Source organism: Choloepus didactylus, chromosome 1, assembly GCF_015220235.1.
Source record: "Choloepus didactylus isolate mChoDid1 chromosome 1, mChoDid1.pri, whole genome shotgun sequence".
Taxonomy (NCBI): Eukaryota; Metazoa; Chordata; class Mammalia; order Pilosa; family Megalonychidae; genus Choloepus; species Choloepus didactylus.
In genome coordinates this window covers 105,844,049-105,870,056 of record NC_051307.1, presented here as the reverse complement: position 1 = coordinate 105,870,056, position 26,008 = coordinate 105,844,049, and the positions used below count along the sequence as shown (strand labels likewise).

The window sequence follows — 26,008 nt, the reverse complement described above, 5'->3', positions numbered from 1 at the left end:
AAAGACAGGAGACAGAGGTTTGGAGAAGAGTGTAGAAATTAAGATTATTAGTAAGGGTAAAGAGAGAGAGAGAAAAAAAGATATGACACATAAAATCTAAAAGACAAAATGGTACATGAAAGTAGTGCCTTTAGGTAATAACATTAAATGTTAATGGATTAAACTCCCCAATCAAAAGACATAGACTTGCAGTATGGATTAAAAAACAGGACACATCTATATGCTGCCTACAAGAAATTCTCTTTAGACCCAAGGACAAAAATACGTTGAAAATGAAAGGTTGGGAAAAGATATTTCATGAAAACAACAACCAGAAAAGAGTGGGGGTAGCTATACTAACATAAGACAAACTAGACTTCAAATGTAAAGCAATTAAAAGAGACAAAGAAGGACATTATGTATTAATAAATGGACAATTCATCAAGAAGAAATCACAATAAAAAATATTTATGCACTGAGCCAGATGGCCCAAAATACATGAAGCAAACACTGACAACATTGAAGGGAGAAGCAGACACCTCTACAATAATAGTTGGAGACTTCAACACACCACTTTCATCAATGGATAGTACAGCTAGACAAAGGATCAATAAGGAAACAGAGATTCTGAATAGTATAACAAATGAACTAGACTTACCAGAGATTTACAGAACACTGCACATCACAACAGCAGTATACACATTTTCTCAAGTGCTCATGGATCATTCTCCAGGATAGACTATATGTTAAGTCACAAATCAAGTCTCAATAAATTTTAAAAGATCCAAATTATACAAAACACTTTCTTAATGGAATCATAATGGAATGAGGTTGGAAATCAATAACAGGCAGAAGGCTAGAAAATTCACAAATATATGGAGGCTAAACAACACAGTCTTAAACAACCAGTGCATCAAGGAAGGAACTGCAAGAGAAATCACTAAACATCTTGAGAATGCAGAATGGTGCAACTGCTCTGGAAGGCAGTTTGGTGGTAGCAAAGCTAAGTATAGAATTGTTGTATGATCCAGCAATCTCATTACTAGGTATATACTTGGAGGAACTGAATGCAGGGACATGAACAGGCATTTGTACATCAACATTTATAGTGGCATTATTCACAATTGCCAAGACATGGAAAAAGCCCAAATGTCCATCAATGGATGAGTGGATAAACAAACTATGGTATATACATATGATGGAATATTATGCAGCTGTAAGACAGAATAAAGTCATGACGCATGTGGCAATGTGGATGAACCTTGAGGACATTACACTGAGTGAAATTAGCAAGAAAAGAAAGGACAAATACCATATGGTCTCACTAATATGAAGGAAGTATAATGAGTAAACTCTGAGAGTTAAAGTTAAGAACACAGGTTATCAGTAGATGATGGTAGCACAATATTGTAAGTATAATGAACAAAGCTAAGTGTGAATACTGTTGAAAGAGGAAGGCTAGGGGCATGTATGACACCAGAAGGAAAGACAGACGATAAAAATTGGGGCTGTATAACATAGAGCAACATAGAGTGGACAATGATGATGATTAAATGTGTAAATACAAGAAAGTTTTTACATGAAAGAGAACAAATGAATGTTCTCTTCAACACCATTGCAAGGTGTTGAAATTGGGATGGTATATGGAAAAAACACAATCAATGCAAACTAGGGTCTATAATTAACAGTAATATTGTAATGTTCTTCCATTAATTGTAACAAAGGCAATATACCAAAGCTAAATATCAATAAGAATATAAGGGAGGGGTATGGGATTCTTGTTGTTTCTCCATTTTATTATTTTATTCTTTATTTTAAAATTTTTTATTAATTTTTTTTCTTTACCTCTTCTTTCTTTGTGGAAGTAATGGAAATGTTCTCATATAAATTGGGGTGGTGAATGCATAACTTTGTGATTTTACCTGGAGCCATTGATTGTTCACTTAGGATGCATTGTACGGTGTGTGAGTAAAACTGTTTTAAAAATAAACAGAAAGATACAAGTACTGGAAAGATGTGGAGGGAGAGATGTACCTATTCACTGATGGTAGGGAAGTAGAATGGTGCAGCCCCTCTGGAGGGCAGTGTGGTGGCTCCACAGGAAGCTAGGGTTTCAATGTGATCCTGCAACCCTGTTATTTGGTATACATTTGGAAGAATTGAAAGCAAGGACACAAATAGACATTTGCATTCTGGTGCTTATGGCAGCAGTATTCATGATTTGCAGTGGATGTAGGTGGCCTAAGGGTACATCAACAGATGAACAGAAGGGCACACTTTGGTGTATACATACAACAGAATATTGAGTGGCTGCAAGTAGGAAGGAAGTTGTAAATGACAAATATTGTAATGCCTCACTAATATAAACTACCTAAAATGAGCAAATGCTGAAAACTGAATCCTATAGCACTTTATTTAAACAACATAATTGAACATTTATTTAAATTACAATGATGTATACTTATTTAAATTACAATAATTACATATTTAGAATATTTATGGGATATTCTATAATAGGGTATAGGGAATGAGATACTGTTGTTCTGTTCAAGTTAATGTAATACCCTGATATATCACAGAGTATTCTGGACAGAAAATAAAAAAGTATTTGCAAAATCCACTTGAGTGACTGGGGGAAAATGTGGAAATATTAAACGTTCCCACCAAGGGAATTTCTGATATTCTCACAAGCATTAGTGACTCTGAATTTAGTAAGTCAAGCCCTTGATCTTGGGGCCTGCTCTTATGAAACTTATTCCTGCAAAGGAGAAGCTAAGCCTACTTATAATTATGCCTATAAGCCACCCCACAGAGAACTGCTTTTGTTGCTCAGATGTGGCCTCTCTCTCAGCCAATTCGCAAACAAACTCACTACCCTCCCCAGTACATGGGGCATGACTCCCAGGGGTGTAAATCTCCCTGACAACATGGGACAGGACTCCCAGAGATGAGCCTGGACCTGCCATTGTGGGATTGAGAAAGACTTCTTGACCAAAAAGGGGAAAAGAAATGAAACAAAATAATGTTTCAGTGGTTAAGAGACTTCAAATAGAGTTGAGAGGTCATTCTGGAGGTTATTCTTATGCATTATATAGATATTCCTTTTTAGTTTCTAGTGTATTAGAATAGCTAGAAGGAAACACTTGAAACTGTTGAACTGTAATCTAGTAGACTGGATTCTTGATGACGATTGTATAACTATACAGCTTTTATTGTGTGCTTGTGTGATTGTGAAAACCTTGTGACTGACCCTCCCCCCCTTATCCAGTGTAGGGGCAGATGAGTTATAAAAATAAGACAAATTAATAAATAATTGGTTGAGGTGTGTGTGGATAAGTGATATTGGGTGTTTTGGATGTTCTTTTTTTATTTTTATTTTTATTTTTTCTTGGAATAATGAAAATGTTCTAAAATTGATTGTGGTGATGAATGCACAACTATATGATGATACTGTGAGCCACTGATTGTATACTCTGGACTAATTATGTGGTGTGTGAATATATCCCAATAAAATTGTATTAAAAATTCAGAAAGTAGCTTATGCCATAGGAAAAGAGTACATTTTCTCTTTGAAGTGCTCCCTTGAATAGGCAGGAAAACACTCGCTTCCACACTGTTTATCCTCTGATTCAGAAACATAAGGTCTATACTAACCAAAAAAATGGGCACCTATAACTTTACTGTGTGGATTCTTTTTGAGGCACTTTGAGTGCTCTCTCTCTTCTCCCAGCCTCTCTACCTCCACATCTATGATAAGTGATCTCTTAAGATCCAGTAAGGGCATGCAACAGAAACAACTAGCCTAGTAGTTACAGGAAGACTGGCAGGGAAAATCTAACTTAGGTATTGTACCTTCAATAGAGTGCAGAGGAGGCATAGGCAGAGTTAGAGACAGTCCTGATAGTATTGCCTGCTGGGTAAGTAATGTTAGCAAAATACTCTATTTAAAATACTAAAGAGCGAACAAGTAGACATAAACATTGCCTCTCAGGCCAGCAGAGCTGTGCCAGGTAAAAGCCTGCCAGGTCCTGGGGTTGGGCTGTGGACATGAGAAGGAGTTAACCAATTCAGATGGTGTGGGAGAGACCAAAGGCTACTGATGCACTCTGTATGTTGGGAATGGCCCTGTGAAAAGACCAAGATGGAGCCTAAGAAAGAGAGCTGCAGAACAGGGAAAGGAAGCTTCATCCTGAAGTCTCAGAGGAATGGATCTTTGAACATAATTTCCTACTGGAGTAAGATCATCAGGAGGTGGCAAGAAGATATAACCTCTATCAAACAAGAGCCAAAAGCCTCAGGGATGAGTAACTTGAGATGAAAATACAATAGGATAAGATAAAAACAAGAGCTGGTGAAATAGGGGAGGATTGCAGTGAAACTACATATGCAACAGAAATATTAAAATCCCCGCTGGAGAAAAAGCTAAGGAAAAACAAATTAATGACATAGGAGACACACAAGAGAGGTCCTTTGTACTGGGTAGTCCATTGTACCCCAAGTTACTGCTGCTATATGCTCATATAATTCACCCATGAAAACACTATTACAGAGACTTCTGCTTTGACTAAAAGGGAATAAAAGGGACCAAGTTCATCCTCTTACCTGAAACAACTGAAAAACTGGTAAAGAAAATGAAATAATTGTTCACAAGACATTGAATGGCATGCAGCACCAATCTGTGATCCCTGAGAGATGGGCAACAGATAGAGTGATGCTGCAATTGCCATGTTTTACATGTTGGCAAGAGTTTCTAGGTTTTGACACAGGGAGGGGAGCCCAGGCAGAGCCTGGCAGCCTATCTGCATTTAGAAGATGGAGTTCAGTGTCTGAGGAATAGCTAGAGTTCACAAAGCAGAGTACCAGAGGGGAGGGAGCTGCACACAGAGAGAACTCCAGAGATCTGCAGAAGGGCCTCTTTGAATAATCCTTAGAGGGTTCCCCTCAGGTGTTCAGCTGAGTAGTGATCACATGTGTGAGGAACGTACCTGAGGCTGTGGAGAGAGCCAGGGTTAGAGAGAACTATACCTGAATACACACAGGATACAGAATAGTGCCCATTACCACCAGCCAGAGTGGAAAAACCTCACAGTTCATGAATCATCTGGTAGACTACACAGAAGAGTTTTGCCTTGGTAGTGGACAAAATTAATCCTAGAATAAATGCTTCTTTGGTCCTGCCTAGCAAAGCAGGACCCAAAAGGATCAAATTATTTCCAACCAACCTAGATGCGTCCCAGAATAAAGCTCAAGAAAATTTATAGGAATGCAGAAATATCTAGTACTCAACAATATAAAATTCCCAGTTTCTGGTATCCAATAAACAATTGCTGGGTATGTAAAGAAGTGAGAAAATGTGGCCAATAATAATAAGAAAAATCAATTGAAATGGACCCAGAAATGGCAAAGGAGATATAAAATAGACAAAAACATTAAAACATTTATAATTGTATTCCACATGTTCAAAAAGCTAGGGGAAAGATCAGACATGTTAAGTAAAGATACAAAAGATAAAAAATACCCACATTAAACATCTAGAGATGATATGTGAAAAGAAAATTGCACTGGATTGGGTAAACAGATTAGACATTGCAAAAGAAAAGATTAGTGAACTAGAAGCATGGCAATAGAAACTATCCAAAATGAAATATACATGGAAAAAACAGAGTATCAGTGAACTGTGGGACAACTTCAAGCAGTCAAATAAACATGTAATTGGATTACCTGAAGGAGAAGAGAAAGAGTCTGGAAAAGAAAAAAAAATTCAAAGAAATAATAGCTAAAAAATTTCCAAATTTGATGAAATTTGATAAAAATTTTATAGAAAAGAAACCTGCAAAGATATATGCAAAACCATTAAGAGTATTTGCATTGGTGGGATTACGGGGATTTTGTTGTTACTTTTTGCTACTTTTGTACCCCTCAAAATTTCTACATTGTGAATATAAGTTTTATAATTGGGAAAACTAAGGAAAAAAAACTCCAGTGTCCAATGTTGAGACTCCAATGTCCTGAGTTGCTGAAACAGCTCACCTGCCTGTGGCACTAAAAGTCAGGAGACTGAAGTTCTCATTGCTTATCCATTTAGTCCTGGGCATTCAGGGTGAATTCAGCCTTTCCTGAACTGATCTCCTGACAATGTCAGAGTGCTCAGGCTCTGAGCTGATGTCTGGACTCAGTGAAAGCTCCTCTCTGCTGTGCTTATAAACACAATCATGTACACACCTGGCTCTGTGAATGAATAACTCAAAGTGGGTTGTGCTAGATCTGAGCTTGTCGACTGATCTGATAGGTCCTAAATAGGCCACATGGAATGAAAATTTAGTTCTTCCAAAGGCCTTCTGCTTGGGTAACAGGAAAGGGTTGGAAATTTCAACAGATGGTCTGCTCTAAGGTGATTCCAGGTCTTGGCTCTCTCTTGCTGGCAAAAGTCCATCTCTGTGGTATTAGCCTGGCCCTACAGTCTTGTTTCTGGTGAACAGGTACATTTAATTAAGACATCTGTAGAAGGAGGCCTACAGTCTTGTTTCTGGTGAACAGGTACATTTAATTAAGACATCTGTAGAAGGAGGCCTAGCAGGAAAAGGAGTTTTCCTTTTAAATTTCAGGTCACAAAAGAAGATAAAAAGATGCTACACATGTCCCTGTGACAGCTGATTGCCATGCTTCTCCATGGTTCCTAGGCAGTCAGATAATTGACATTTCATGATCTGACCACAGGGGAGTGATTTATCCAATAGACAAGGAAACTGATTCTCCAGGAGGAAACCTCTGGAAGTTGCTTTCTTACATCCAGAACTTTCTAAGTGTTGTGAATAAGCATGGTGTCATAGTAGCCAACCAGCTTTCATTGTCATCACTGATGATCTTTTCTTAAATACCATATAATGACAGCAACCCCAACAAATCCTTCCTTGGAACCTCTGAAACTTCAGCCACTAAGAAAACTCTATCTAGACAATTTGGAATCTTAGAGAATGAAGTGTGATTTCTTCAAGTTGCCCTTTGAAATTCCAGATACCTGGACCAAGTATCTGGGTAAAGAATTTGGGATCCAGATCCTTTAAACTGTTGATTTTTCTTAATGGGAGTTTAAAATGTCACAGCTGCTAGTTTCACCCTTTCCTTTCTATCATGAGAATGATTTCTTTCAGGATGCCCCTCCTTGATTATGTTGTTATTCCTTAAATCCATCTATGAAACCAATGGGCCATGGATTTAGCATGGTTGGGTGGGACTGCTGGGCAGGGGGTTGGATAAGCTCACACTCCTGTCAAGTCTTGCCGTGCTGCTGTCCCTGAGGGCATGAGGAAAGCAGCGATGCTCTTAATCCTTGTTTTCTGGAGCTCCACGAGCAGCCAGAATTTGATGAACTAAAGTTGAGAGGTTACTCTCCTTTCTGAACTATTGTCTGATTTCCATCCATAGTGAATTTTGGGTCTCATCAGTCGTATAGATTGCACAGTGTCCCCCCAAAGATATGTCCAAGTCCTAATGCCTGTTACCTGTGAATGTGGACTTATTTGGAAATAGGGCCTTTGCAGGTGTAATTAAATTAAGGATTTTGGGATGGGATCATCCTACATCATTTTGGATTCAGGATAGATGCTAAATATGACAACTACACATGCAATAAGAGAAAAGAGAGGGAGATTGGAGACATAGACACATAGAGTAGACGGACATATGCAGATGGGGGCAGAGATTGGAGTTCTGCAGTTAAAAGTTAAAGAACACCAGGAATTGCCAGCAGTTACCAGAAACTAGGAGAGGGGCATGGAATGGATTTTCCCTTATATCCTCCAGAAGGAACCAACCCTGCCAACACCCTGAGTTCAGACTTCTGGCCCCCAAAACTGTGAGAGAATAAATTTCTGTTGTTTTAAGCTACAAAGTTTGTGGTAATTTGTTACAGCAGCCCCAGGAAACTAATATTCCAGTCCTTTAGTTTAACAATGAAAACACGTTCCCCCTTCTATTTGCCTTTTTCTGCTGTGACTGGCAAAAGACTAGAACTACAGCTAGTGCCCACATGAAGCAACGCTGTCATCCTAGGTCCCTGTTACACTTAGTTTTCTTTCTCCTTCATTTGTATTATATCTTTTATCTATTCTGTAATATATATATTCAAAAAATACTAAAACTTGAGTCTTGGGAGGTAGGTAGTAAACAAATCAATGATTAATCAGTGTGATCAGCTGCACTTCTATTCACTGGGCACATCTCAAGAGTTGGAATTCACCTCTGTGTACCTAAAATCTTTTCCAGACCATGACAATGCATAGGCAATAAGGTCTAACTCTCTGAGCCTTTGTATTTGAAGCTTCAGGAGCAACCTGGGTGAGAGACCATGAGAGTAGGAAACCCAAATGACACACTGGAGACCGAGGGTGCAGAAAGGACCTGATGGAGATCTCAGCAGACCATGGCAAGTTAAGAATAGAGCATATTTCTGGAAGGAGGTCTGAATAATACTTGCTACTATTTATTGAGCATTTCCTATGTGCCAACCACTGTTCTGAGCATATTATACATATCACTCACTAAACCTTCCCATCAACACTATGATATCATTACGATTACATTTTACAGATGAGAGAACTGAAGCACAGAGATATTATTCAAACATGCTCAAAGTAACAGAGACAGGTAGTGGCAGAATTGGGAATAAAACCAGGCAGTCTGGCTCTGAGGCCAGACTATCTCTTAACCAAAATGCCCTTATTGCTTAACCCACACAATAATGCCCAGAAAATTTGTATTGGACATTAGAACAGGGGCCAAGGAGAACAGCCTTTGCTCTTTTTTGTTTTCCTAGGGGTTTATGGCCTTGGGCCTGGGCCTGTCAATGGCACAAGGAGTGGCTTCCTATTGATAAATGTACCAAGAAAGAATCCACATGATTCATGGCCTAGGAATGGACCTACAGACACCCAGGCACTGCTGCAGCGGCCCCACCAGAATATAGACTTGGCCATTCCAACAGGAACTAACCAAACTGGTGATTTTACATGGAGGCAAAACACGAGGCACCTCAAGAGACACTACTGCTTCCCCTCTTGGTAGAGTAAAGAGAGCACGAGTTTTGAGACTGGAAAATTTTGGGTTGACTCCCTGGCTTCACCAGATCACACCAGCAGTAATAGTCTCTTAAAGCCCCAGCTTCTCATGTAGAAAGTGGCGGGACTGTGAAGGTTCAATGAAATACGAAATAAGCAGGTACCTGGCAAATAGCAGAGCTTCTCAATAAGTTTAGCTGGCTTCCCCTTTCTCCTCCTCTCACCTTATTCAAACCAGTGTATGTGTGTGTTGTTGGAAGTCAACCAGAGCACACTCTTTCGCTGTCACCCTACCCCTCTCCAGCCATCCACGAGGAGAGTCATCTGTGCCTCAGCCCTAAGACCACCTCTTTACACACACAAGCACACACACACACACACACTCAAACATGCTTACACACACATACACACATGAAAACACACATGCATGTGTGCACACACTTTCTCCTGAGAAGGCTCCCTGCTCTGGGCAGGCAGGTCTGTCAGAGGCAAACATCTCATGGGAAGTCCTGCCCTGCCCTGTTTCAAGGCAAGTGAAGTATGAGAATCTTCACCCAACCTCAGAATCCCAGCACATTCCAGAGGCAGGGGCCCAGAGATGGAGGCTTTGAAAAGCCACAGAAGGACAAGATCTGCTCAAGGATGCATAACCATATGGAGACAAAACTGCCGGTGAGGTATTCCCAATCCTCCCCAAGGAAGCAGGCCTGTTGGAGTCTTATATTCAAAAGACTTACCCACATCAGGGGCACAGGCCTCATCTGCTTTGGCAGCATTGTCTGCATTCTGTACATTGGAATCTGAGGAAAAAAAAGAAGATTTACAGACCAGCCCATGTCCTCTGACTTTTTAGAGGGGCATGTAAGGGATCTCCCCATGTGTTCTGAATCACTTGCTTTGTGTCTACATCTTTGGGTCCCTGTTGGTCACGTTCCTGCTCACTTGTTGGGGTTCGCTGTATCTTCCCCATTACAGCTCAAGCTCCAGGTAGACAATGGCTGTGACTTCCCCTTCCTCTTCCCTTTCTCCTCCCTCTGACTTTCCCAGGCCTGTCCCAGGCTGGGCACACTAGGTCAATGTGCTCCCTCTTTTGCTGAAGTCTCCCTTCCCCCTGCCATACCTTAGCTTGTGCCTGCCCATTCCTCCATCCTACACTCTGATCTTTAGTGACAGGAATTATGCCCCTCCTTATTCTTTTTACCGAGAGATTCCTCAGATAGGGCTTCCTGTGAGGCCCGGTGAAGAAAGAAGTCTCTTGGTCCCCATTGTCACTCTTATAGCAAGGGGAGTTATTATGCTCAGGGGACCTCTGGGAATGCAGCCTGTACCTGTGGCAAGTGGGTCTGAACTGCACAGTTCCCCTTCCCTCTTGAGGACAGCCGGTCTGTGTACCTGGGCTGTTGGCCTCGCTGTTGCTGGTGCCTTCCCTTGGATGGTCAGGGGTTTCCTGTCTGGGCTTCTGGCTGAAGGCCAAGAAGAGGTGTGTGCTCAGAGGCTGGGGAAGGTCCACCTCCAGGTATGCCCTGATGAAAAGCTTGAAGACATCATAGCTAATAGGCTGACAAGGGACAAAAAGGGAAAAGTCAGTGAAGGGAGGTAAAGGGACAGAGAAGAGGGAAGGAAGGAAAAGGAATCAGGGAGACTACAGGTGAGAGAAAAGGAAAGGGAAGAAGAAGGAGGTGGAGGAATTGATGGGGGCAGGAAATAAAAGGTGAGAATGGTAAACACCGAGAGCCTCGGAAGGGATATAAGAAAGAGAAAACACTCATGGTTACGCATTGGGGTTTGGAAGACAGAATTAGAGAGAGCTTTTGCAATAAGAAAAGATATGGTCTAAAATTTAGGTAGAAAGGGAGTAAAAAGGGACCTGCATGGATAGAGAGTGCTGGGGTTAGGGTTCAGGGTGGAGGGCTCTGTCTGAGTCTAGGTCCATTTGAGGGACTTGGCTCTAATAAGCAGGGACTACGTCAACACCCTGGAATCTTAATTAAGATAACAAAGGATGTACTTGAAAATGTGGTGAAAATAAATAGCTCTTCTGTGATATCTTGTTTTTTCTCTTGTGCTGTGAGGGATGTGATTTCTGAGTATTCAGGTCTCAGAAAATAGGAAAGAACTGGAAGAGAAAAAGACAGGCTCCATTCCTCATTACTTTCACAACTCTGATCTTCCCTGGACAAACCCCAAGATAACAGGAGAGTGTGTGTGTCTGGCTTAGCTGCTTCTCAAAACATGTCCCTGTGAAGGCTTTAGGCACCAAGAGAAGAGCAGGAAGCCAAGGACAGAAGGTAGAAGCAAGGGATATGCCCAAAACTAGAACCTCCCCCTGCTGTGTCTCCCCCAGCACGTCTGGCTTCTGGTACTAGGTTGGGAGCAACCATGCCAGAAAAGCTGCTGCACTCAGCAAACACTCAACAACAACAGTTTGGACTGAGTCAGCACTGGCTAGCGCTTTGATGGCATTGCATTCTTCCTCCAATCAGCAGATGCTTCTGGTAAGCGTTTGAGGAAGCACTGCCTCAGGGTCTGCTGTGCAGGCTTTTGTGGATAACAGCAGCCATGAGAATAAAATCCCACTGGGGGAGGCTCCTTGGCTCTTCCTCCAAAATGTTCAGTATATCTAACCCCTTGTCTATTCTGAGAGATCTGGGAGCCTTCCCACAACCCGAGCTGGGTTGCATGTGTATCTTCAGGATGGGGATGCAAAGTCTTGGCCCTAAAATAAAGTGATGCCCCTCCCACCCCAACAGGAGCTCACAAAGCAATTTCTACTTAGCCCTGGGCTGGACTGTTCAGAGCATCTTCTTTGCAGAGTGAGGAAGCCTGAGTCAGTTGGACAGAGGATAATGAAGGTTCTTACCAAATTAAGGAATCTCTGAGTAAATGATGGGCTCACATTTCTTACGCAGCTGTCCACTTCTCTGTCTCTCTCTGTTGCTTCTCTCTCCGAGTCTCTATATCTCCCTATTTCCCATCTTTCTATCCCTCTCTGTCTCCACAGCCCCATCACCTCGAATGTCCCTTCCTCACCTATCCTCTTGCCTTTTGCCAGTAGACAAAAGCAAAGCTGTTTCTTTCTGCTTTCCAAGTACAAGCCACCCACTCTGACCTCTGATTCCACACTTCCTGTCTCTGACTTCATCCCCTATGGTCTCTTTTCCTCCTGAAAATGTGCTCAAGAAATTGCTGGCCTATTGAGCTACTAGGCTGTCCTTCTTCACTTATCCTTCAAATTCTTCCAAATAGGTCATATTAGCCCCTTGTCTTCTCCTTAATCCCATCTAGTTTGGAGTCGAGACCATCACTGCTGAAACTGCCCTCTTAAAGATAACAAGTTCGATTACCTCTTTTTGGACTTTCTCATCTTTGGCTTCTCTGCAGCATTTTGTCCTTTCTTCTTGAAACTCTATTTTCCATAGCATTGTGCTATTTTGGTTCTCTTCCTTCTCTACTTCGATTTGACTGAATATTTGCTGATTGCATTGCTAGTCAGTAAATTATTTCAAAGGGGTCTTTTTGCATTGTCTTTTCCTTTGCACTGTTTTAATGGACAGGTACTGCTTTACAATGTGATTTTGAGCTCCAAAATGTACTGTTAACCTTTTTGTTTTGTTAGTATTGAATTGATAACTATCAGAATACAATATTTCTTTAAATCAGACTGTACTAAATGATTGAAAAAGAAAGTTCAGTTAAATAAAGTATAATAGAAGGCTCTAAAAAACCAAAGCAGAAGAATCATCCAACAAGATCTGAGTAAGACTCAGGAGAGCTGGAGACTTGTCCCAGCTCCACCACATTGCTCCCCCTTTTGAACCTTGGTTTCTTCTTCAGCAAATTGTAAATGTTGGGTTAGAAGATCCTGAGTTCTAAACTTCGATTAGCTTCTTCCCTAAACCAGCTCCTCTACCTTACTCTATTATTCTCCCATCTGAGACTAGTCTTTGCCTCTTCCTTCTGTCCATTGTTCCTTTGCAACATCTCTCACATCCAGACCTTCCTTTCTCTGTCCATTATCCTTGCTGCCTTCATCCTGAACTGGGGGATATTGAAAGCCTCAAAGTTCCTAACTTCTTCAGACTTCTGGTTCATGCAACTCATCTGGACCATCACAATAACTCTCAAACATTTTCTCACTTCCCTCCTCTCTCTGCTGGTCTTCCAATTCATTGTACTCATCCTTGGCAGCTTAAGCAAAACTCTGATCAGACTGTTTCCCTATTCAGAAACTTTCAATGGCTTCTAATTGCCCATGGGAGAGTTGAGATCAGTTGTCTCTAAACTTTAAAAGGCATGCATTCCATCTATAACATTTTCAAGCATGCATTCCCAATACATTTACCTTTAATTATTTATAAATTGTGCACATGTACTACTGTGTTCCTATATCATACATGATAAAATACATATGAAATAGAAATTAGAAGATGAGAAAAATAAATGTAAAAACAAGTTCTAATAAGTAGAGTTCCACAGACCAGTGGATCATTCTGTGTATTCCCCGAAAACTTTGGGATTCATAGGCCCCCCCATAATCCTACTCCAATCTAGATTTGTAGCTGCTTTGAGCTCTAAGACCAATCTGGTCTTTTCTCCCATTACTCTCTATGTGCACCTATACGCTTTGTCCACAGTGATCTCTGTGTGTTCTTTCCTGACCAAGCCTCCTTGCTCTTTACTCCACATGAACTGCTACCTTGTCTACTTGTTAAATGTCTAGTCATCCTTTAAGGCCCGTCTTGGATGCACCTCCTCCAGGAAGTGGTCTCCTGGCATGGTCTCCTTTACTTGAATTTCTCTAAATATTTTTTACCTTGGTTCCTATCTTGTAACATGTATATCTGCTGCCCTGAACTATATATAGTTGTTTGTGACTTACCTTAGTTCCTCTACTAGATTCAGAGCTCCTGGAAGGTTGTGAGAATCTCTTATTTCATCTTTGTATCTTTTTATCCCCTACACCACCTATCACGGTTGCTTGATAGTTATTTGAATGGATGCTGGGTTCCTAATTGGTATGCTTCAGAAAGGGCTTGGTGTCTGGTCCTGGCTGTTGTTAATTACTGAGGGGTCCATTCAGTCAACATGTATGTACTGAGCCTCCTAAGTACAAGGCACAGTACTAGGAACCACTGGGGAAAACACCAATGAATTAGGCATAGGTCCATACCTTCAAGAGATTCAGTGTTATATATGGAGGGAAAGATATTGAAATAAGTACAATACAGGGTCAACAGTAGTGAGTGCCATAAGAAAATAACTGATAAACTCTTATGAGAATTTAGAAAAAATGACAATGGAATACAGGTTCTGAGGGAATAGGGATGGCATATTATGAACCCAGAGATACTGAGCATTCAAACCAGAAGAGGCGTCTGGGTCTCTTCATGTCCCTGAGGCTCAGGAGGTTCAGTGATTTGCCTCAGGTCACACAGCTGATCAGCAGATGAGTAAAACCAGAAGCCAAATGCTCTGACCCCTAGCTCGGTGCTCTTACTGCTGCATGGATCCCGGGTCCCAGTGCTGAATAGGTATTGACATGGTGCTCCCTGCTACTCCCTCCAAGTAGCCCAAACTCAGTAGGCAAAACAATGTGACTGTGAAGCCACTCGCAAGGAGACAACTGGGCTATGAGAGAATGAGTTTTTTTATAGGCATAGGCCAGGCACAGAGTAGCTGCTCAATAAATGTGTGATGAGTGAGAGGGTAGCAAGTGGCTGGGTGCTTTGCCACAGACAACCAATCACTATGAGGCAAGTTGCCAATTCTCTGAACTCTGGAGTAACATCATAGGCAACTCTGTTATTCAGATCAAAAGAATCCCATTTTTGCTGAGCAAATGCAACTTTCATGCAACAACTAGCTGGGCAATGCTGCTGCTACAACCTGTTTAAGAAGAGTGTTAATTCTTACACAGGCCAGGAGGGGAGGAGTACTAGATAGAGACTGATTTCTGTGCATTAGGCACTTACATAAATGCTTTCACTGAATTCTCAAAACTGTGTGAGGTGGGACTATTTCTGCCATTTTGTGGCTGAAACAAGTTCTGAGAATGTAAATAACTTACTCAAGGTCAAAAAACAAGTAGCAGAGTTGGGATTTGCAGTCAGGTGCGTCTGAGTCCAGGTTCACAGTGCCACTAAGCCACCTGCCTCTTCTGCTCTGCTGTGTTTTTATTCTCTCTTTGGCTGTCTTCAGCCATAGCCCATTCTCCAGAGAATCACTCAGTGCTGATGGGCACATTCGGCTTGGTTAGCACAACCCAGCTACTCTGCAAACTTATTCCTGTTCTAGTTTTCCAAGCAACCTGCCCCTTCCATGTGCTAACTTGTTTCTTGTTGAGACATTTTAGCAGCAGTGAGCCATCAAGCTCAAGAGAAATTGTTCCCCCAACCCCATGCAGTGATATTACACCTACTAGAAGTCAACCTCACTGTGCAAGAGAATGAAACAAGAGTGAAAGAGCTCCCCTGGGATGCAGCGGTGCCAGACATACAAAGAGTGGGGACAGCCCTGTGGGAGGAGTGGGCGGTGGCGTGCTCAGAGCAGCCGGGCTTCTCCTTGCTTCCGAAAGCACCCGTGGCCTTCACACCCTGGTGGGCCTGACCAGATTGTTTCCCTCCCACTCATCAGCCCCAGGGTGGACAGGATGATTAGTGACCCCAGGCTGAATTTGTTCCTGTGTTTTTGGAGCTGGGGGTGGGAAGTGGGGGGTGGGGGTGGGGTGGGCATCAAGTTCTTTGCTGGCTCTGCCATCTTCTCTACATGGTTTCTCCTCAGGAATGTTCTTTGAAATGGGACATTCTAAACCTCTCCCCTTTCCGGCAACCTCCCTTCTGTTTCATCCTTTCAATGATTGATCCGTTATTTTCTCAGAGGCCTTCTGGAGGGCATGGGCTCTGTTGATTCATTCCCAGTGCCCAGCAGAGAAGGTATTGACTCAAGGCTTATTGAATGGATGACAACGTGAATAAACTTGTGAGCTGCTTCTCTCCAAGTTAGTCCTGCTGATCAGTCACTTTCAGGCCATTAGCCCTCATAAAAGGAGGAGGGAAAAGGGAATTCAGTTTAAGACTCTCTGGGAGAGATCTGAAAGGGCTGGGCTTGAGAGAGGATCAACATGCCTTTGGCTAGAGATTTACTACATCCGTCCTTGGAAGAGGAAAAGAAAAAACATAAAAAGAAATGGCTAGTTCAAAGTCCAAATTCTTATTTTATGGATGTAAAATGTCCAGGTTGCTACAAGATTACTACGGTTTTCAGCCATGCTCAGACAGTGGTTCTTTGTGTAGGCTGTTCAACCATGTTGTGCCAGCCTACAGGAGGAAAGGCCAGACTCACAGAAGGATGTTCATTTAGAAGAAAACAACACTAATGATCCATACAACTTCCTGAATTTGTGTTACATCGCAGAATGCCTTAACAATTCAGTAATTTTAGTTAACCTACCAAGACAATGGAATTACGTTTGATTTTGTGAGGTATACAGCAGTGATTTCCTATTTTGGTGTCAGTTTTTCAATAAAGTTTTGATTACGCGCAAAAAAAAAAAAAGACTCTCTGGGAAAAGGGGACAGAAGGGAAATAATAACAGGTACCATTTTTTTAAGTGTCCTGTAAAGTGTTAGGCACTTTGCAAAAATTACCTCATTTAATCCACTCACCCACAAACTTCAAGGGTTTTTTGTTATCCTCAGATCACAGGTGAGGAAGTTGAGGCTCAGAGAGGTGAAATATCATTCAAGGCCACATTGCTGGTTGGTGGCAGAGGTAGGGTTCTAACCAAGAACTGTGTGACTCCAGGATCGTGGCTGTGAACTTGATCCTGCCAGTAGGAAGTAAATTCCTTGAGGGCAGGGACTGTGCTTCCTCATTTTTATATCTTCTACAATGCCCAGCACAGTACCTAGGTACCCAAGAAATGCTAAATGAGTTGAATTTGAAGTGGGAGGAGATCTTGCATTCATTTATTCACTCAACAAATATTTATTGAGTGCCTGATACGAGCCAGACACTGTTCTGGGCATTGGGGATACACCAGGGAACAATAATATTCTAGTGGGGAGAAAGACAATTAAAAATGAAAATTGCATACCATGATAGATAGAGAGAAGTACTAAGGAGGAAAATAGGGCAGAGCAAGGAGAAAGGAAGTATCAGGAAAGGGGGCTTAATAGTTTAGATAGAGAATGTGACGTTCACTGAGAAGGTGGTATTTGCGCAGTCGCAATAAATAAGGGAATGAACGAGGACGGTAATTGGTGGAAGAGCATTACAGGAAGAGGGCCAGGCAAGTGCAAAGGTGCTGAAGTTAGGGCCAAAATGGCTTGAAAGGAATGAGGAGGGGAGTATCAATAGCTGAGGTCAGAGTCGGGGCAAGGCAGATTGTAATGACCTTGTCTTTTATTCTGATGGGGGTGGTGGAAGTGACCATGGGAGATTGTTTACCCGAGTAGTGACATGATCTGGCTTAAGTTTTAACAGATAACCCAGGACACATGTGGGGAATAGAGAGCAGAGGCAGAAGTAGGTAGACCATCAGGAGGCTATTGCAACAATCCAGGCAAAATATGGTGATGCCTCAGGTCAGGGTGGTAGCAGTGCACATGGTGAGATGTGGCTCAATTTTACATATCTTGAAGGTAGAAGTGACAGGTCTTGCCAGTGAACTGGATGTGGGATGTGAGAGAAAAGGATAAGTCAAACATGACTCCAAAGTTTAAGGTGGAATAACTTGAAGAAGGGAGTTGTCATTTACTGAAATGGGAAAGATGGCAGGGAAAGCAGATTTTGTATGGGAAGATCAGGAGCTCAGTTTAGCTCATGTTAAGTTTGAGGTGTCTATTTCATTTTTAAGTGGAAATGTCAAGTAGAGAGGCAAGAAGAGACCCAGGAGAGAGAGAGTGTGTGTAATCTCCTGAAAACCAAGTGAAGAAAGTGTTTAAAGGAGGAGTGTCCAGTGCATCCAACTGTGTCCAATGCTGCCGAGTAAACTTGGGATTAAACACATGGAGGTGCCTGGCTATCTTGACAAGTGGTTTCAGTGGAGGAATGGGGGTTACAGACTGACTGAAGGGCTTTCAAGAAAGTAGAAAGTAGAGAAATTGGAGGCAGAATAGAGAAATCTTTTGCAAAGTTTTTCTTAGAAAAGGAGAGAAATGGGGTGGGAACTGGAGGGGGAAGTGGAGTCAAGGGAGAACTTTTTTAATATGGAAGAAATAACAGCATATTTATATGTTGATGGGGAAAATCTATGATACAGGAGAAGGTTGATGAGAAGGTTGATGATGGAGAAAGACGGTTGTGGGAGAGGGAGAGAGAGGAGTAAACTGCTCAAGCAATGTCCTTCAACAATGCAAGAGAGGATGGGATTGAGTGCACTTGTGGAGGGGATGGGCTTCAGTAGGAGTATGGACAGTTTCTCCTTAGTTACACGAGAAGAGGTTCAGGTGGGGGAGCAGATAAGGTGAGGAAACTTATGGAAGATCTCTTCTGATTGCTTCTGTTTTGTCAGTGAAGTAGAAAACAAGGTTGTTAATGGAGAGTTAGAATTTGGGAGGAGGAGGGAGAGATTTGAGGAGAGAGGAGAAGGCATGCTATAATCTTCTAGAAGAATGGGAGCACTAATGGCTCACTTGAGACTTTGGAGAAAATATGTTGAGAAGTAAGATCTTCAAGGTGAGCTAAGCCTCTGAGAGAAATTGTAGAAAGACCAGGAAAGGATTTTTTAAAAAGGCTTGAAATGGAAATTTTCTTACCTCATGTGGGTCGTATTGTGCAAGGCTCCCACCTTCATTAAATTCAGTCAAGACATCCTTTATCTTCTTGGAGGAATCTGGAGAGGCACAATCCACATGTGAAACACTGATGAACTGCTATTGGGAACTGAGCCAAGTAAACTCTCCTCTTTCCACCATGCTATGATGGAGCAGCCCTTCCTCAGTTTTCCCAGGGTGAAGCCTAACCCCCTTAGCTTGGTACACAAGCAAGCCCTTGGTGATCTGGCCTAGACTATTCCTTATATCTTACATTAACCTTCAATTCACCCCATTTTCAGCCACATAAAACTGCTTTTCCAGAATTACCTGAATACACTGTGTAGCCTTTCCTTGGGTCACTCTCTGTCTAGCAAACTTCATTTAATCCTTAATATCCCACTCAAATGTCACCTCCTTTGTAAAGCCTTCCTTGACAGCACCAGGCAAAGTTAATCTTTACCTCCCCTCCCACACGATATACACATAACTCTGTAATAGCACTCTTCATATAGTGTTATAATTATTTATTAACTTGCTTATCTTGTTCATCTCCTGCCCAAGTTCTATTATAGGCTGCCTGAGAGTTGTAACTGCCTGGTAAGTCTTTGTTATCTATGTCTTGCACATTGCCAGTGTTTGGTTAAAAAATGTATTAGATGAGTAAATAAATTTTAAAATATATTTTAAATACTTAAGATGAATATATTTAAAACTTGTTAATTATATAGGGATAGGTGGACATTAAGCATCATTGGCTCTGTCCTTGGTCCTGAAACATGGCTGTACACTAGGGCAGGGTGGTGTTTTCTAACTCTAGGATTCTGACAACTCTACACCATTTTTCTTAATTTTTATTTTCCATCCCAATGGGGAAAAATAAGATATTCATAGTGATACATGGCTGATTTCAGTTTCTTATGGCAGTTATATAATATTTCTGAGAGCCAGAACATTTTCCTTTGGAAATGGAGACAACCCTACTCCCATGCTTTCCACTCAATGTTCTCCGTATGTTACATTTATATTGGAAGGGGGCAAAGAAAGACTTAGAAGATTTATGAAGCATGGCATTCAAGAAAATTCTGCTTTCCATAGGAAATAATTTACAAACTGCTGAAGACAATAGTTGCTTCTTCTTTTGGGGTTTTTTTATAATAAGGGAATTGGGAATCAAGAAAAGGCAGTCAATCATTGTTATTAAATACACCTGCTGAGTGCACACTGTGCAGTTATCACCACTCTAGACATCAAAGAAAACCAGGGTTTCTGTGATCTGTGTGCTCCCTGTCTCTCAGTGTTGTCAATAATTAAGAGTTTCTCAAGCTCCATTATTGCCATTATTTAAATATCTGAGTAAAGGGCAATGTTATTAAAATCCGATGCAGGGTTTTGTGGTGTTTGGGCTCTTTGAATAGATGATTATACTCTCTTTGGCCTAGTAAAGTGGATGTGTGATGGGTTGGGCTGTTCTCTGTTGTTTTGCTGACCTGGGTTCATCAAGCAAAAGTTATAAACATTTCAGGATTGAGACATTGAAATGCCACAGGAAAATGCTGGCTGCTGTTGCCTAAAAATGGAAATTTCTTTCTGAAATTCAAAACAGATGTTGAAAAACTGAGATCCAGGCAGCAGATGCCAACAATTTGGGCTGTTGCCATTCAATTCAGAAAGTAATGTGTAGGGTAAGATATTGCAAGGTAGTGTTAATGAACTTGTGGGGGAGATGATATGAATAACTGTGGTAATAATAGCTATCAAATATTGGGAAACTTTACCTGAATATTCTCATTTACTTTCCCCCACAAATCTATGCAAGTTTGGTAATATTTTTTTTCTATTTTCAGAGGAAGAAACTGCAATTCATAAAAATTATGTGACTTGCCTGAAATCTAGAGATTGAACCCAGGTCTAGCCTTGCTCTAAAGTCTTATTCTTTCCTCTTATGAACTATTCACTATCACTTCCTGAACATTTACTAACACAAGGAAAAATTTAATGCTGTATCAGTGATATGAAGCTCTATGAAGCACAGAATGGGGAAGAAGTAAAATTAAGATAAGAGTGAAATTGGGATAGGAACTGGGATGCCCTATGAAGGAGGTAGAATTTGAGCTGGGATGTAAAGAATGGGTAAAGTTTTGAAAGGCAGACTTGATGTGGAGAGGGACAGAAGGGGCAAGGTGGGCAAATGATGCAGGATGGGTCCCACAGAGTATTCAGGAAAATTTGAAACCAGAGAGTAGTGTGGGGCCAGATTTTTGAGTGGTCTTGAATGCTGAGTTAAGGACTTTGATTCAAAATCATCAAAGATTTTTTGAATGGTGTAATAACATCAAGACTCTGTGTTCTTAAGGCCACTTTGGCAACAGAATGAAGGAGAGTTTAGAATTAGGCAAGAGCCCAATTAATGTTGCACATAACTTATGCTTAAATTACTCTACAAGCTGCTTAATTACTTACAGAAAAGTCCTACATTTTAGATTCTACTTTAATGGGAGGTTTTCAGCTCATCCAAAGTGGCCAACTAAAAAGTGCAGCTTTGGAGACATGGGTACCACTGGTGTGGCTAGTGTAAGAGGAGTGTAGAGTTAGCATTTTGATTAAGAATCAAGGGAGTGATTTTGTTTGAATTTATAGTAAGGTTTGAAATTATTGTCACATTCTGGAGATTCCATGGTTCAATCTTGCTGAAATCCTTTGGTTCTAAAGTGCTGTTGATACATTAGTAAAATCCTTCTTTATATTTATATGTATGTACTGTAATATTGATTCTCTTTTGGGCACTGATTTTATGTGTGTTTATGTATATGCATATATATTAATCATATATTCACATTCAAGTAAACAGGATTCTTAAAAAAAATAGAGAAGCCATTCATTAAAAAACCTCTGATTGAAGGAAATACCTGAAATTGTTGAACTGTAATCCAGTAGCCTGATCTTTGAAAATGATTGCATAACTATATAGCTTTTATCTTGTGACCGTATTCTTGTGACTGTATGATCGTAAAAATGTTGTGACTGACACCTCCTTTATCCAATGAATGGTTAGATGAGTAATAAAATAAAGACATGCATAAAAAATAATATATAACAGTCTGGGAATATGGGGAAAATACCCCTACATAAACTATGGATGATAGTTAATAGCACTACTTTAATAATCTTTCATCAATTGAACAAACGTAACCATTGTCAAAGAATAGTAGAAGTACAAAAAAGTGCTATCATCAGTTGTCACAAATTTTCCACAACAATGCAAGTATTGGTGGTGGGGTGGTGTATGGGAATCCTGTATTTTGCTCATGATTGTTCTGTAAACCCACAACTTCTCTAAGTAAAACAAAGCAAAACAAAACAAAAAGAAACCTCTGATTAATCAACTAGAATTAAATGGAAAAAACAATCCAAGAGATGGCTGACTCCTAGCTTGGGATTGCTCCTGACTGAACTTTTACTTCAATTTGTTTATGGGCTCATAGCATCAACCCCTTTTCAAAAAAGGGAAACAACCTGTTTCTCAATTCTGAAACCCATTACTTTCTCTTTGGATGTCCTTTGATGCTTGATAATAGTTTACTCTCAACTGAATGCTAGACTGGGTGTCTCTTTACTGGGGAGTAAGTGGGTATTATGTACAACTAGTCCACTATGCATTGCTCCATTTTCTTTTGCCTTAAAACAGTTAAGAGCAATGAAGGACTTCTTCAGAGCATTCCCTGATTTCCCTTCAGGTACCATCTTTGGGCCCAACAGCACAACCTCAGTAGAGAACTACTTTGCATCCTAACACCACCACCAGACTCAGAGTAGACCAAGCTCCATTTCTGAGTGTACAAAATAGGGCTATGTCCACATTTCTTTGAACAACTCCTATTTTATCAAGGGCTTATTACATGCTAGCTACTGCCCTAATCACCTTATAAACTATATTTAAATCTTTGCACCTATTCTTTAAGGTAGAAATAATTATCCCTATTTTAGAGAAGAGGAAACTGAGGTGTATGGAATTTAAGTGATTCTTTAAAGGGCACAAAGCTAGTGAGTCAGTTGCTCTTATTTTTAACATATTAAATAATGTGACTCAGCTATTAGATTCAGTGGCTGCATAAACACCTGTAAGTCAGAAGATGAAGTTCTTCCTCTAATACAATGGCTCTCAACCCTGGCTGCACATTAGAATCACCAGGAGGAACCCTATAAACATTGAAATCCAGACTTCACCTCAGACTAATTAAGTTAACATCTCTTGGGGGACCCAGGAATTGGTATATTTTAAAGCTTTCTGGGGATTCAAATATGCAGGTAATGTTGAGATTCACTGTTCTGTGATGCGATTTTATTATTAGAAAAGTACCCCCCTGTCTTAAGAAATAGCTAAACTTGTGGATAATTATTGCATGAGGGAAAAAAAGCAACTACAAAATCTAAAATTGCTGAGCTTGACAGACATTTTCCATTGTTTAACAGGATAATGCAAAATAATTCCATCCGGCAGGTCAACTTATTCAGCTGCTTGGCAAGTAGGGGTCCGTTTCACAGTTACACTCTGGCAGGACCCTCAGCACTTAGCTTTAACACAAAACAGGTATTTAGAAGGCTTTTCTCTGTGATCCAGGTTACTAGCGGTAACAACTGTCCTAAGAAATTTCAATCCAAAGTTGTCACTTTCATGCTTTATATGGGACTCTGGGATCTTAACCTAGCACCTGTTCCTAGAGTTTGATCAAATTCAAAGCCTTTTTAATGGGAAAATTTGGCTCTACTCACAAGCACCTTTGGTGCCATGTTGGTTGGACTAGGGATGCCCTCCATCGGAACAAGCAGACAAATTGGGAACTTCCAGTTTAGAGCAAAGTATCAGTTGTTCTGCCTGCAGAACCAGATCCTAACATGTGTGGACTGTCTTCTAGTTAACAACACTGAGTATGTGAGGCACTAGTCAGACTGTTAAACTTGGAATTAACTGTAAATCAGCACTTTCAAAAGTGAAACTGAGAACACATGTGAGAGTAAATTTCTAAGGTACATGATAACACCCCATTCCTGGATGTCTTCTAAGAGCTTCTCAAACTGTAATGTGTGTGAGAATCACCTGGGGATCTGGTTGAACTACAGATCCTGATTCAGTAGGTCTGGGCCAGGGCCTGAGATTTCGCATCTCTAATAAGATCCTAGGTGGTGCTGATTCTGCCAGTCAATGGACCTCACTTTTGCTGAGCAGGCCCTAAGCAACATTCCTGCATATCTGTGACTGACTGGTGTTGCTGTCACAACACAGAAGGAACCATGATGCTGAGGGTAGAGGAATATATTCCACATATTAGAAAGTGCATGTCTCTTAACCCAGGAAAGAAAAAGAGAGAAGGTGAAGGAAAAGTTAGCACATGAGAAAAAAATCTAGATTTTCCTTCTTCCAATGAAGCTGTAAAATATGAATAAGTTTTCTAAGTACTTCAGGGAATCAAAAACATGGTGAGATGCATAAAAACAAGAGCAAAGTTTCTTGAGGGTTCTGGAAAAATGGAGCATGATGTCAAATCAGAGAAGCCAGGGTCAGGAGCACTTCTTCAAAAGGCTGCACCTCTTCAGCCATGCGAAATGAGGCCCCAAACAAGTTGCATGTGGGATCCACAAGATAACTTCATCTTCTATAAGTAGTGACTAACTTGTTATGCACAAATTCTACCAAACTTCTTTTCCTGTTCTCTGTAATAGCCCAGCATGCAGCACATTGCCTGGCATAAAATAGAAGCTCAATAAAGATTTATTGAAAAATGAAGGCTAGGAAAAGGATTGGGTTGCCACCTTGTCCAAGTTCTTGACCTTGGATGCACAAGGGAATCACCTGGGAAGCTTTAAAAATTACTGATGCCTGGATCCCATCTCTACAGGTAATGATCAAATGGTCCGGGGTGTGGGCTGGGCAATGAAGGGTTGCAAAATCTCCCAGGTGATTCCAGTATGCAGCCAAGGCTGAGGACTACTGAAGGAGAACAAGCTAACCACCTGGGGGAGCCTGTGATGTGATGGCTCTGCCACAGATGTTACAAATAGAATAGGAGGAAAAGACTTTCCATTGAAGCAAAGGCAATTTGACTGATACAAGAAAACATTCTTTAGGATACTAACATTTTCTGATTCATCATAGATGATCTGAATGATTGGCATGACATTTACATAAGCAAAATCTTTATTGCTAGCAGAATTCCCATCCTTCTTCCTGATAATTTGGCTCATCAGGAAGAGGAAGCATCTCCATCTTCTTAAACCTGAAAGTGAAATCCCTGGACAGCAGCGTCAGCATTGCCTGGGAGCTTGTTAGAAATGCAGAACCTCAGCCCTATCCCCCAAAATCCTGATTCCTATTTGTGTTTTAAGATGATCCCCAGAAGATTCATGTGTTTAGTAAAGTTTGAGAGGCACTGGTCTATAGAGCTCTCTCTCTACATACAGATTTTGTGATTGCTTATGGGCAGGGTCCTAGTCATCCCTGATGGGAAAGAAAATCAGTTTTTCTGAAAGATATGTGGGTGGGAAGGAGTTGTGGCTTTCTCTTCCAAGATGGAAGAAACTGGATATGACCCTTTAGGGGCCCAGGACGCCATGAACATTTGATTAGGTCTTACTCTACTGGACAAAATGGGTACCAAATTTTCAATGAAGCTCACTCAGAGCTTCAAGTTCCTCTACAAATCAGCCCTAAACATATTTTCTGACTCCCATATTAACACTGACAGGTTTGAATCTTGGGCTGTAAATTACCAACTTATCAAAGTCAGAAACTTTGCCTTGATCTGATTCTAACAAAATATTATTTCCTGATAGCACACTTTACTAAATCATTCTTTTAAAATGTACTTTAAAATTTTGCTCTACTATAAATTGCCATGTTTTTTTTTAACCAATGTATGGTTGAAGGTTGAGCACCAATAGGTATTCTATGTTTAATTTGTTGGAACTGAATTTAAACACATTGAATTTGCACCAGAATGGAGAGACTTTTGGTTCCAACTCCTGCTCTGCCACTGTATGACCTTTGGGCTATTCCCTGCACTCTTCTAGACTCAGTGTTCTCATCTGTAAAATGGGGAGCATTTGGAACTGATGATGGCTAAGAGATTACTCAACTTCAAAAATTCTACAAAATCAAGCAATCACTGGCTGAGGTAGCAAATGTTTGAGAGAGAATTAAAAGCCAAAATTGAAGCTCTA

At 40.9% G+C, this 26,008-nt stretch overlaps 2 protein-coding genes across 2 annotated transcripts in view; one reads left to right on the top strand and one right to left on the bottom strand.

Annotated features, from left to right (window-relative positions):
* DGKG (diacylglycerol kinase gamma) overlaps positions 1-26,008 on the bottom strand; it is a 204,027-nt gene that overhangs the window by 140,388 nt on the left and 37,631 nt on the right. The window contains exons 3-5 of the mRNA XM_037838860.1: positions 18,794-18,870; positions 10,428-10,593; positions 9,773-9,835 (exon numbers count right to left, since the gene is read on the bottom strand). Coding sequence (XP_037694788.1) covers positions 9,773-9,835; positions 10,428-10,593; positions 18,794-18,870 — 306 coding nt within the window. The remainder of the gene's footprint in view (positions 1-9,772; positions 9,836-10,427; positions 10,594-18,793; positions 18,871-26,008) is intronic.
* On the top strand, positions 16,131-16,575 carry LOC119536172 (40S ribosomal protein S27-like). The gene has a single exon (XM_037838875.1). The coding sequence runs from the start codon at positions 16,156-16,158 to the stop codon at positions 16,408-16,410; it is 255 nt and encodes an 84-aa protein (XP_037694803.1). The 5' UTR covers positions 16,131-16,155; the 3' UTR covers positions 16,411-16,575.

Excerpts from the sequence above, each read along its gene's own strand:
- LOC119536172 (XM_037838875.1), top strand. The coding sequence starts at position 16,156 with ATGCCTTTGGCTAGAGATTTACTACATCCGTCCTTGGAAGAGGAAAAG.